The 13,129-nt window shown below is 51.8% G+C and overlaps 1 protein-coding gene across 1 annotated transcript in view; it reads right to left on the reverse strand.

The window, feature by feature from the left end:
- The window catches only part of CD44 (CD44 molecule (IN blood group)), a 54,908-nt gene extending 42,776 nt beyond the window's left edge, over positions 1-12,132 (reverse strand). Inside the window, exon 1 of the mRNA XM_075567569.1 lies at positions 11,839-12,132. Within this exon, the coding sequence (XP_075423684.1) occupies positions 11,839-11,911 (73 nt within the window). The 5' untranslated portion in view covers positions 11,912-12,132. The remainder of the gene's footprint in view (positions 1-11,838) is intronic.
- Positions 12,133-13,129: the final 997 nt, after the last annotated feature.

Raw genomic sequence — 13,129 nt, forward strand, 5'->3', positions numbered from 1 at the left:
TGTTAGTTCCCATACTCCCCTGCTGTCGCTGCTGCGCCTGTGTGAGTGAGGTGTGCAGCACTTTGTGTTAGTTCCCATACTCCCCTGCTGTCGCTGCTGCGCCTGTGTGAGTGAGGTGTGCAGCACTTTGTGTTAGTTCCCATACTCCCCTGCTGTCGCTGCTGCGCCTGTGTGAGTGAGGTGTGTAACACTTTGTGTTAGTTCCCATACTCCCCTGCTGTCGCTGCTGCGCCTGTGTGAGTGAGGTGTGTAACACTTTGTGTTAGTTCCCATACTCCCCTGCTGTCGCTGCTGCGCCTGTGTGAGTGAGGTGTGTAACACTTTGTGTTAGTTCCCATACTCCCCTGCTGTCGCTGCTGCGCCTGTGTGAGTGAGGTGTGTAACACTTTGTGTTAGTTCCCATACTCCCCTGCTGTCGCTGCTGCGCCTGTGTGAGTGAGGTGTGTAGCACTTTGTGTTAGTTCCCATACTCCCCTGCTGTCGCTGCTGCGCCTGTGTGAGTGAGGTGTGCAGCACTTTGTGTTAGTTCCCATACTCCCCTGCTGTCGCTGCTGCGCCTGTGTGAGTGAGGTGTAACACTTTGTGTTAGTTCCCATACTCCCCTGCTGTCGCTGCTGCGCCTGTGTGAGTGAGATGTGCAGCACTTTGTGTTAGTTCCCATACTCCCCTGCTGTCGCTGCTGCGCCTGTGTGAGTGAGGTGTGTAACACTTTGTGTTAGTTCCCATACTCCCCTGCTGTCGCTGCTGCGCCTGTGTGAGTGAGGTGTGTAACACTTTGTGTTAGTTCCCATACTCCCCTGCTGTCGCTGCTGCGCCTGTGTGAGTGAGGTGTGTAACACTTTGTGTTAGTTCCCATACTCCCCCGCTGTCGCTGCTGCGCCTGTGTGAGTGAGGTGTAACACTTTGTGTTAGTTCCCATACTCCCCTGCTGTCGCTGCTGCGCCTGTGTGAGTGAGGTGTGTAACACTTTGTGTTAGTTCCCATACTCCCCTGCTGTCGCTGCTGCGCCTGTGTGAGTGAGGTGTGTAACACTTTGTGTTAGTTCCCATACTCCCTTGCTGTCGCTACTGCGCCTGTGTGAGTGAGGTGTGTAACACTATGTGTTAGTTCCCATACTCCCCTGCTGTCGCTGCTGCGCCTGTGTGATTGAGGTGTGTAACACTTTGTGTTAGTTCCCATACTCCCCTGCTGTCGCTGCTGCGCCTGTGTGAGTGAGGTGTGTAACACTTTGTGTTAGTTCCCATACTCCCCTGCTGTCGCTGCTGCGCCTGTGTGAGTGAGGTGTGTAGCACTTTGTGTTAGTTCCCATACTCCCCTGCTGTCGCTGCTGCGCCTGTGTGAGTGAGGTGTGTAGCACTTTGTGTTAGTTCCCATACTCCCCTGCTGTCGCTGATGCGCCTGTGTGAGTGAGGTGTGTAACACTTTGTGTTAGTTCCCATACTCCCCTGCTGTCGCTGCTGCGCCTGTGTGAGTGAGGTGTGTAACACTTTGTGTTAGTTCCCATACTCCCCTGCTGTCGCTGCTGCGCCTGTGTGAGTGAGGTGTGCTGCACTTTGTGTTAGTTCCCATACTCCCCTGCTGTCGCTGCTGCGCCTGTGTGAGTGAGGTGTGAAGCACTTTGTGTTAGTTCCCATACTCCCCTGCTGTCGCTGCTGCGCCTGTGTGAGTGAGGTGTGTAACACTTTGTGTTAGTTCCCATACTCCCCTGCTGTCGCTGCTGCGCCTGTGTGAGTGAGGTGTGCTGCACTTTGTGTTAGTTCCCATACTCCCCTGCTCTCGCTGCTGCGCCTGTGTGAGTGAGGTGTGCAGCACTTTGTGTTAGTTCCCATACTCCCCTGCTGTCGCTGCTGCGCCTGTGTGAGTGAGGTGTAACACTTTGTGTTAGTTCCCATACTCCCCTGCTGTCGCTGCTGCGCCTGTGTGAGTGAGGTGTGTAACACTTTGTGTTAGTTCCCATACTCCCTTGCTGTCGCTGCTGCGCCTGTGTGAGTGAGGTGTGCAGCACTTTGTGTTAGTTCCCATACTCCCCTGCTGTCGCTGCTGCGCCTGTGTGAGTGAGGTGTGCAACACTTTGTGTTAGTTCCCATACTCCCCTGCTGTCGCTGCTGCGCCTGTGTGAGTGAGGTGTGTAACACTTTGTGTTAGTACCCATACTCCCCTGCTGTCGCTGCTGCGCCTGTGTGAGTGAGGTGTGTAACACTTTGTGTTAGTTCCCATACTCCCCTGCTGTCGCTGCTGCGCCTGTGTGAGTGAGGTGTGTAACACTTTGTGTTAGTTCCCATACTCCCCTGCTGTCGCTGCTGCGCCTGTGTGAGTGAGGTGTGCAGCACTTTGTGTTAGTTCCCATACTCCCCTGCTGTCGCTGCTGCGCCTGTGTGAGTGAGGTGTGCAGCACTTTGTGTTAGTTCCCATACTCCCCTGCTGTCGCTGCTGCGCCTGTGTGAGTGAGGTGTGTAACACTTTCTGTTAGTTCCCATACTCCCCTGCTGTCGCTGCTGCGCCTGTGTGAGTGAGGTGTGTAACACTTTGTGTTAGTTCCCATACTCCCCTGCTGTCGCTGCTGCGCCTGTGTGAGTGAGATGTGCAGCACTTTGTGTTAGTTCCCATACTCCCCTGCTGTCGCTGCTGCGCCTGTGTGAGTGAGGTGTGTAACACTTTGTGTTAGTTCCCATACTCCCCTGCTGTCGCTGCTGCGCCTGTGTGAGTGAGGTGTGTAACACTTTGTGTTAGTTCCCATACTCCCCTGCTGTCGCTGCTGCGCCTGTGTGAGTGAGGTGTGTAACACTTTGTGTTAGTTCCCATACTCCCCCGCTGTCGCTGCTGCGCCTGTGTGAGTGAGGTGTAACACTTTGTGTTAGTTCCCATACTCCCCCGCTGTCGCTGCTGCGCCTGTGTGAGTGAGGTGTGTAACACTTTGTGTTAGTTCCCATACTCCCTTGCTGTCGCTACTGCGCCTGTGTGAGTGAGGTGTGTAACACTATGTGTTAGTTCCCATACTCCCCTGCTGTCGCTGCTGCGCCTGTGTGATTGAGGTGTGTAACACTTTGTGTTAGTTCCCATACTCCCCTGCTGTCGCTGCTGCGCCTGTGTGAGTGAGGTGTGTAACACTTTGTGTTAGTTCCCATACTCCCCTGCTGTCGCTGCTGCGCCTGTGTGAGTGAGGTGTGTAGCACTTTGTGTTAGTTCCCATACTCCCCTGCTGTCGCTGCTGCGCCTGTGTGAGTGAGGTGTGTAGCACTTTGTGTTAGTTCCCATACTCCCCTGCTGTCGCTGATGCGCCTGTGTGAGTGAGGTGTGTAACACTTTGTGTTAGTTCCCATACTCCCCTGCTGTCGCTGCTGCGCCTGTGTGAGTGAGGTGTGTAACACTTTGTGTTAGTTCCCATACTCCCCTGCTGTCGCTGCTGCGCCTGTGTGAGTGAGGTGTGCTGCACTTTGTGTTAGTTCCCATACTCCCCTGCTGTCGCTGCTGCGCCTGTGTGAGTGAGGTGTGTAACACTTTGTGTTAGTTCCCATACTCCCCTGCTGTCGCTGCTGCGCCTGTGTGAGTGAGGTGTGCTGCACTTTGTGTTAGTTCCCATACTCCCCTGCTCTCGCTGCTGCGCCTGTGTGAGTGAGGTGTGCAGCACTTTGTGTTAGTTCCCATACTCCCCTGCTGTCGCTGCTGCGCCTGTGTGAGTGAGGTGTAACACTTTGTGTTAGTTCCCATACTCCCCTGCTGTCGCTGCTGCGCCTGTGTGAGTGAGGTGTGTAACACTTTGTGTTAGTTCCCATACTCCCTTGCTGTCGCTGCTGCGCCTGTGTGAGTGAGGTGTGCAGCACTTTGTGTTAGTTCCCATACTCCCCTGCTGTCGCTGCTGCGCCTGTGTGAGTGAGGTGTGCAACACTTTGTGTTAGTTCCCATACTCCCCTGCTGTCGCTGCTGCGCCTGTGTGAGTGAGGTGTGTAACACTTTGTGTTAGTACCCATACTCCCCTGCTGTCGCTGCTGCGCCTGTGTGAGTGAGGTGTGTAACACTTTGTGTTAGTTCCCATACTCCCCTGCTGTCGCTGCTGCGCCTGTGTGAGTGAGGTGTGTAACACTTTGTGTTAGTTCCCATACTCCCCTGCTGTCGCTGCTGCGCCTGTGTGAGTGAGGTGTGCAGCACTTTGTGTTAGTTCCCATACTCCCCTGCTGTCGCTGCTGCGCCTGTGTGAGTGAGGTGTGCAGCACTTTGTGTTAGTTCCCATACTCCCCTGCTGTCGCTGCTGCGCCTGTGTGAGTGAGGTGTGTAACACTTTCTGTTAGTTCCCATACTCCCCTGCTGTCGCTGCTGCGCCTGTGTGAGTGAGGTGTGTAACACTTTGTGTTAGTTCCCATACTCCCCTGCTTTCGCTGCTGCGCCTGTGTGAGTGAGGTGTGTAACACTTTCTGTTAGTTCCCATACTCCCCTGCTGTCGCTGCTGCGCCTGTGTGAGTGAGGTGTGTAACACTTTGTGTTAGTTCCCATACTCCCCTGCTGTCGCTGCTGCGCCTGTGTGAGTGAGGTGTGCAGCACTTTGTGTTAGTTCCCATACTCCCCTGCTGTCGCTGCTGCGCCTGTGTGAGTGAGGTGTGTAACACTTTCTGTTAGTTCCCATACTCCCCTGCTGTCGCTGCTGCGCCTGTGTGAGTGAGGTGTGTAACACTTTGTGTTAGTTCCCATACTCCCCTGCTTTCGCTGCTGCGCCTGTGTGAGTGAGGTGTGTAACACTTTCTGTTAGTTCCCATACTCCCCTGCTGTCGCTGCTGCGCCTGTGTGAGTGAGGTGTGTAACACTTTGTGTTAGTTCCCATACTCCCCTGCTGTCGCTGCTGCGCCTGTGTGAGTGAGGTGTGCTGCACTTTGTGTTAGTTCCCATACTCCCCTGCTGTCGCTGCTGCGCCTGTGTGAGTGAGGTGTGTAACACTTTGTGTTAGTTCCCATACTCCCCTGCTGTCGCTGCTGCGCCTGTGTGAGTGAGGTGTGCTGCACTTTGTGTTAGTTCCCATACTCCCCTGCTCTCGCTGCTGCGCCTGTGTGAGTGAGGTGTGCAGCACTTTGTGTTAGTTCCCATACTCCCCTGCTGTCGCTGCTGCGCCTGTGTGAGTGAGGTGTAACACTTTGTGTTAGTTCCCATACTCCCCTGCTGTCGCTGCTGCGCCTGTGTGAGTGAGGTGTAACACTTTGTGTTAGTTCCCATACTCCCCTGCTGTCGCTGCTGCGCCTGTGTGAGTGAGGTGTGCAGCACTTTGTGTTAGTTCCCATACTCCCCTGCTGTCGCTGCTGCGCCTGTGTGAGTGAGGTGTGTAACACTTTGTGTTAGTTCCCATACTCCCCTGCTGTCGCTGCTGCGCCTGTGTGAGTGAGGTGTGTAACACTTTGTGTTAGTTCCCATACTCCCCTGCTGTCGCTGCTGCGCCTGTGTGAGTGAGGTGTGTAACACTTTGTGTTAGTTCCCATACTCCCCCGCTGTCGCTGCTGCGCCTGTGTGAGTGAGGTGTAACACTTTGTGTTAGTTCCCATACTCCCCTGCTGTCGCTGCTGCGCCTGTGTGATTGAGGTGTGTAACACTTTGTGTTAGTTCCCATACTCCCCTGCTGTCGCTGCTGCGCCTGTGTGAGTGAGGTGTGTAACACTTTGTGTTAGTTCCCATACTCCCCTGCTGTCGCTGCTGCGCCTGTGTGAGTGAGGTGTGTAGCACTTTGTGTTAGTTCCCATACTCCCCTGCTGTCGCTGCTGCGCCTGTGTGAGTGAGGTGTGCAGCACTTTGTGTTAGTTCCCATACTCCCCTGCTGTCGCTGCTGCGCCTGTGTGAGTGAGGTGTGTAACACTTTGTGTTAGTTCCCATACTCCCCTGCTGTCGCTGCTGCGCCTGTGTGAGTGAGGTGTGTAACACTTTGTGTGAGTTCCCATACTCCCCTGCTGTCGCTGCTGCGCCTGTGTGAGTGAGGTGTGCTGCACTTTGTGTTAGTTCCCATACTCCCCTGCTGTCGCTGCTGCGCCTGTGTGAGTGAGGTGTGCTGCACTTTGTGTTAGTTCCCATACTCCCCTGCTGTCGCTGCTGCGCCTGTGTGAGTGAGGTGTGTAACACTTTGTGTTAGTTCCCATACTCCCCTGCTGTCGCTGCTGCGCCTGTGTGAGTGAGGTGTGCTGCACTTTGTGTTAGTTCCCATACTCCCCTGCTCTCGCTGCTGCGCCTGTGTGAGTGAGGTGTGCAGCACTTTGTGTTAGTTCCCATACTCCCCTGCTGTCGCTGCTGCGCCTGTGTGAGTGAGGTGTGTAACACTTTGTGTTAGTTCCCATACTCCCTTGCTGTCGCTGCTGCGCCTGTGTGAGTGAGGTGTGCAGCACTTTGTGTTAGTTCCCATACTCCCCTGCTGTCGCTGCTGCGCCTGTGTGAGTGAGGTGTGCAACACTTTGTGTTAGTTCCCATACTCCCCTGCTGTCGATGCTGCGCCTGTGTGAGTGAGGTGTGTAACACTTTGTGTTAGTACCCATACTCCCCTGCTGTCGCTGCTGCGCCTGTGTGAGTGAGGTGTGTAACACTTTGTGTTAGTTCCCATACTCCCCTGCTGTCGCTGCTGCGCCTGTGTGAGTGAGGTGTGTAACACTTTGTGTTAGTTCCCATACTCCCCTGCTGTCGCTGCTGCGCCTGTGTGAGTGAGGTGTGCAGCACTTTGTGTTAGTTCCCATACTCCCCTGCTGTCGCTGCTGCGCCTGTGTGAGTGAGGTGTGCAGCACTTTGTGTTAGTTCCCATACTCCCCTGCTGTCGCTGCTGCGCCTGTGTGAGTGAGGTGTGTAACACTTTGTGTTAGTTCCCATACTCCCCTGCTTTCGCTGCTGCGCCTGTGTGAGTGAGGTGTGTAACACTTTCTGTTAGTTCCCATACTCCCCTGCTGTCGCTGCTGCGCCTGTGTGAGTGAGGTGTGTAACACTTTCTGTTAGTTCCCATACTCCCCTGCTGTCGCTGCTGCGCCTGTATGAGTGAGGTGTGTAACACTTTGTGTTAGTTCCCATACTCCCCTGCTGTCGCTGCTGCGCCTGTGTGAGTGAGGTGTGTAACACTTTGTGTTAGTTCCCATACTCCCCTGCTGTCGCTGCTGCGCCTGTGTGAGTGAGGTGTGTAACACTTTGTGTTAGTTCCCATACTCCCCTGCTGTCGCTGCTGCGCCTGTGTGAGTGAGGTGTGCAGCACTTTGTGTTAGTTCCCATACTCCCCTGCTGTCGCTGCTGCGCCTGTGTGAGTGAGGTGTAACACTTTGTGTTAGTTCCCATACTCCCCTGCTGTCGCTGCTGCGCCTGTGTGAGTGAGGTGTGCAGCACTTTGTGTTAGTTCCCATACTCCCCTGCTGTCGCTGCTGCGCCTGTGTGAGTGAGGTGTGCTGCACTTTGTGTTAGTTCCCATACTCCCCTGCTGTCGCTGCTGCGCCTGTGTGAGTGAGGTGTGCAGCACTTTGTGTTAGTTCCCATACTCCCCTGCTCTCGCTGCTGCGCCTGTGTGAGTGAGGTGTGTAGCACTTTGTGTTAGTTCCCATACTCCCCTGCTGTCGCTGCTGCGCCTGTGTGAGTGAGGTGTGTAACACTTTGTGTTAGTTCCCATACTCCCCTGCTGTCGCTGCTGCGCCTGTGTGAGTGAGGTGTGTAACACTTTGTGTTAGTTCCCATACTCCCCTGCTGTCGCTGCTGCACCTGTGTGAGTGAGGTGTGCAGCACTTTGTGTTAGTTCCCATACTCCCCTGCTGTCGCTGCTGCGCCTGTGTGAGTGAGGTGTGTAACACTTTGTGTTAGTTCCCATACTCCCCCGCTGTCGCTGCTGCGCCTGTGTGAGTGAGGTGTGCTGCACTTTGTGTTAGTTCCCATACTCCCCTGCTGTCGCTGCTGCACCTGTGTGAGTGAGGTGTGTAACACTTTGTGTTAGTTCCCATACTCCCCCGCTGTCGCTGCTGCGCCTGTGTGAGTGAGGTGTGCTGCACTTTGTGTTAGTTCCCATACTCCCCTGCTGTCGCTGCTGCGCCTGTGTGAGTGAGGTGTGCTGCACTTTGTGTTAGTTCCCATACTCCCCTGCTGTCGCTGCTGCGCCTGTGTGAGTGAGGTGTGCTGCACTTTGTGTTAGTTCCCATACTCCCCTGCTGTCGCTGCTGCGCCTGTGTGAGTGAGGTGTGTAACACTTTGTGTTAGTTCCCATACTCCCCTGCTCTCGCTGCTGCGCCTGTGTGAGTGAGGTGTGCTGCACTTTGTGTTAGTTCCCATACTCCCCTGCTGTCGCTGCTGCGCCTGTGTGAGTGAGGTGTGCTGCACTTTGTGTTAGTTCCCATACTCCCCTGCTGTCGCTGCTGCGCCTGTGTGAGTGAGGTGTGTAACACTTTGTGTTAGTTCCCATACTCCCCTGCTCTCGCTGCTGCGCCTGTGTGAGTGAGGTGTGCTGCACTTTGTGTTAGTTCCCATACTCCCCTGCTGTCGCTGCTGCGCCTGTGTGAGTGAGGTGTGTAGCACTTTGTGTTAGTTCCCATACTCCCCTGCTGTCGCTGCTGCGCCTGTGTGAGTGAGGTGTGTAACACTTTGTGTTAGTTCCCATACTCCCCTGCTGTCGCTGCTGCACCTGTGCCCCACATGCAGCTGCTGCACGAGGTGAAACTCAGTAGGAAATGAGGCTTCTGGTTTTATTTGGTTTTACCCGGAAGTGCGAGATGATTAGTCTGTGGTGTTTTTTCGGTTAACACCAGAATCCCACGGTGAAAACCCCTGTGCCGTTAACAGAGACTAACAGAGACGTCCCCGGCACACATACAATGGGATAAATGATTTTGTTTCATTGAAATGTTTTTTTTCTTCTTATAACTATCGGTCATTTAGTTCAATCTTTTGACCAAAGCATGTTAAGCTTTCGCCACGTCCTGGAGCTGCCACGTCCTGGAGCCCCCACGTCTTGGAGCCACCTTATCCGCAGGTTCCTACCCTACCCATCTTATACTGTGTCCTGTGTATTTACTTCGCTGCACGGAGAGGAATCAAGACAATGGTATACTCGGTAGCATGGGATGCGTGACATGCATGCAGTGCCTTAGGGGTTAACATTTTGAGGCGCTGTGTGTACGTGACAGGGGGATTAAAATGCTGTGGCTGCTGCAAATTTATCACCCCCCCCCCCCCTTACTTCTCGTGTGTTTCTCTGCATATTTACCCATGTGTGGTACATTAAACTCAGCCCGTTGGTAACTAACGTAACAGACGGGACGGTTATTCGCGTCGGGACCGTCACATTCTCAAATTGTTTACACAAAATAACAGCGATGTCTCTATAATTGATGCAAACTATTTTGGAGCCGATATTCAAAGTCCGGCGGAGAAATCAAAGCCAGATTTATCATGGGACAAAATCCCAAAGGAGCTCATGGACTTTCTTTCTTTTGGTAAATGGCAGGAAATGTTTTAACCACAGTTTTGCTGCAAATAGAACTGCAATAATTCATTATAGTGCCTGTATATATGTTGTACTGATATAGCACGCAACCCTTTATAAAATACACGTTACAGCAGAGGGAAATATATTACAATACGTGCAACACCCATCAGGCACTCAGAGAGGTCCCTGCCCCACAGAGCTTACAATCTAATATTCTACCGCAACAATCGGCACATAATGTAGAGTGCGGAGGGTTTACATCTGCTGTCCTTTCACTGAACGCGCTGTATCTATATCTCTAATTATATAGCGCCAGGCACACAGCGCGTCACAGCAGTAATACACATCACATAATAATATATGGGAATAAATGCTTCAGACATGAAAGTAACATAGGGAAGGGAGTCCCTGCCCCGAAGAGCTTACAATCGAAGTCTCTGGGGATAAACATCTGACAGATACAGTATATAAAGGAGCAGTTATTTGGTACACTCTCTATTTAACCCCTAAAGAACAGGCCGAGCTGACCTAAGCAGCCCACATTCGTGGAGCACTATATACTGCGCAGGTATAGAGTATTACAAGAAGTACTCAAAGCCAATGTCCCCCTATTACCCTGCAGTACCCGACGCAGAAAGCCAAGGCAGACCGCCCATCTTTTATAGTGTGCTGTACCTCACTGCAGGGGCACATGGGATTCAGAAGCTGGGAGGATTTAAGGAGTCAATGGGAGTCATGCATCAAAGTCTCATATGTGCAATACCTGTGCACCCCCCCTACCGTCCCCCCCCCCCCCCCCCCCAACCACAGAATAATCCAATAAAAGAAACCAATTGCTTTAAATCTGATGCCTTTTGTGGATTAGTTTTGCTCCATGCTTGCAGACAGGAGAATAATAAGTACCCCCCCCCCCCCCCCCTATATTGCAGCACATAAGATTCCCTGGGGGGGGGGGATTTGCCCTCCATATTCTGCATTTCCCGTGATACAGGGGAACAGGGGAACAGGGGAACAGGGGGGGGGGGGGGGAGAGCAGTGTAATTGATTCCTGCAACACACCTCCAGGCATTCAGCATTACAATGGGTCTCTGTTACAGCCAACCACCCCCAGCTCCTGGCCCCGGGACCAGCCGCACACGTGTACACAACCCAGGGGTGACTTGGTCTTAACCCTTGCACGGCTGGAGTCTGCGGCGCTGAAGGGGTTAATGCTCTTCCCTTTCATTATTTTTAGTATTTGATTTAAAAAAAAAATAATTAAAGTATAAAGCAGCACTATATATTCACGCAGCTACTCCCCCGGGAAACATGTGCTGGCAGTGTGAAGTTGTATCGAGTATCTCAGACTTTTCCACACTGCTGGCAACTGCGGTTATTAACTCCTTCGGTGCCAGAGGTTGGCACACGTGAAGTGGAATTAAAAAAGGTGGGGGAGCAGTCATGGGGCTGAAACACGTGGGCGCCGCCCTACCGATTAAGTCAGATATTGAGGGGTTTCATGAACCCCATTGATGTCCCCTGTAAATAAACCCCAGAAATCATTGAGGGATCCAGCAATCCTTGACCCTAATGTCCTCTGACCACTTCCACTCGTGGGCAGGAGGGCAGTTTGAGTCTACTTTGGGTTCCTAAATATCACCGCAGGAGGTTCAGGGGCTGTAGTATATAGAGATGCTCAGCACCTTTATACAATGCAGTATGTTAATATTCAGGGTCCAGCAGATGTGCCAGCATTGCTTTGCATACTGCAGTTATGCGTTGCTTTGGAATGAGTGGCTGGCCCCTCTGGCAGGGAAAGGGTGCACATAGAAAGACAATGCACAAGGAGTTTAGGAACATCCATCCAAGAGAAACCCAAGAAGGGAATGGAAAACGTGGTATTAATTTTGCACATTTCAGCCAGGGACTCAGGGTTTCAGCGCCTCTGACATCTGATTGCTTTACCCATCAATGCACTGATCAGCCTCAGATAAGAAAAATAATGCAGCTTTTGTCCACCCTGGTGACATATTTATTCTGCCAGAGAGATTTTAAACTGAGAGCAGTTTTACACCATTTGTTCTTACAAAAGAGCCATTCTTCTGGTTAGGATACTGGGGAAATGTACATCAATGTACTTCTCTCTGCAGATATAAACGTGCACTTATTGTAACCATGTATTGTTTTTATAACTCTGTGCCCAGGACATAACGAGAGGTAACTCTCAATGTATTACTTCCTGGTAAATTTTTATAAATATAATTTGTATGGAAATAAATACAGATCTGTGGAATCAGGACAACATGGGTACAAGAAACATTGTATGAAGAAGGATCATCTTTAGTTCCCATAGAATTCTCAGGCAAAGTTACACTGCGAACAAGTCCTAATGTAAAGCAACGCTCCCAGGAGTTTCATACCTGGGGTATTAAAGTTAGCATCTGTGAGCATCTTACCTGACTGCGCCCGGGAAAAACTGATCAAGCAGCATAATCCGAAACCTAAAACCCACAGCAGCAGCTTGGCCATTGTCCTGCCAAGGTTAGGTTGGGAAGCCAAGGATTCCCCACAATAGGAACTGAGAGCAGCCACTGAGCAGTAAAAAGAGTCTCGTAACTTTGCTGGACTTATTATTCAGATTCAAAGGAACTAAGTTGTGTCATAACTGGGAGGGAATCAAAGTCACACCCATAGAGAGAGAGAGCGGGAGAGAGGGAAGATAGACTAAGCTCAGACCAGGCAGAAGGCGCCCAAAGTTTTAGTGCAGACCCATGTGTGTTGTGCTGCAGGGGCAGGGGTTTGGGTGAGGAGTCTCTCAGTGGAAAATGTGTACATAACAGAGACAAGAACTGACACAGGAAACCACTGACTATCTGCTTTCATCCTCCAGAAAGCAGGCAATTTAACCCCTTCCGTGCCACGTTGGCCTCATGGCAGCCAAAGGGTTAACCGCAGTAGGGAAGGGCAGGGAATACGTATTTCATAGAAGTGCTAAGAACAAAAACCAGTGGTATAGTCCCACAATAGATAGGGGTTTTTTTTTTTTACCAGATTACCCTAGTACCACCTGTAACTTTTACTGTATTTGTTTTTTTTTTTTAATCCCGATCGCAATATTTCCCTCGTTTTATGACAACGTGCGGGGCGCAGAAAAGATGGCTGCTTTTGTGGAAAATTCGCGTAGACATTTTCTATTACAATCTTTGAGGTGCAGAACCCTGCATGAGTGGGTTCAGACAACACTTTATACCCACAGACTCTAAAGTGTCGGTATCAAGGCATCTCGGTGCCAGACAGGGGCATTTTTATTCTGCCCTTATGTGTCAAAGTATTTTACTCCAATTTCCCCCATTCTGTCCCTGCTTGCACCTTGGGGAGAGTCAGTAGGAGGAGTTGGGGGGGGTATTACATGGTGCACAGATTATAATGAGATGTATCACATTCTGCGTCTCTGCCCCAGCTTGCACCTTGGGGAGAGTCAGTAGGAGTTGGGGAGTTACATGGGGCACAGGTTATAATGAGATGTATCACATTCTGTGTCTCTGTCCCAGCTTGCACCTTGGGGAGAGTCAGTAGGAGGAGTTGGGGGGAGTTACATGGTGCACAGATTATAATGAGATGTATCACATTCTGTGTCTCTGCCCCAGCTTGCACCTTGGGGGGAGTCAGTAGGAGGAGTTGGGGGGAGTTACATGGTGCACAGATTATAATGAGATGTATCACAGTCTGCGTTTCTGCCCCAGCTTG

Source organism: Ascaphus truei, chromosome 12, assembly GCF_040206685.1.
Source record: "Ascaphus truei isolate aAscTru1 chromosome 12, aAscTru1.hap1, whole genome shotgun sequence".
In the NCBI taxonomy this organism is placed as follows: domain Eukaryota; kingdom Metazoa; phylum Chordata; class Amphibia; order Anura; family Ascaphidae; genus Ascaphus; species Ascaphus truei.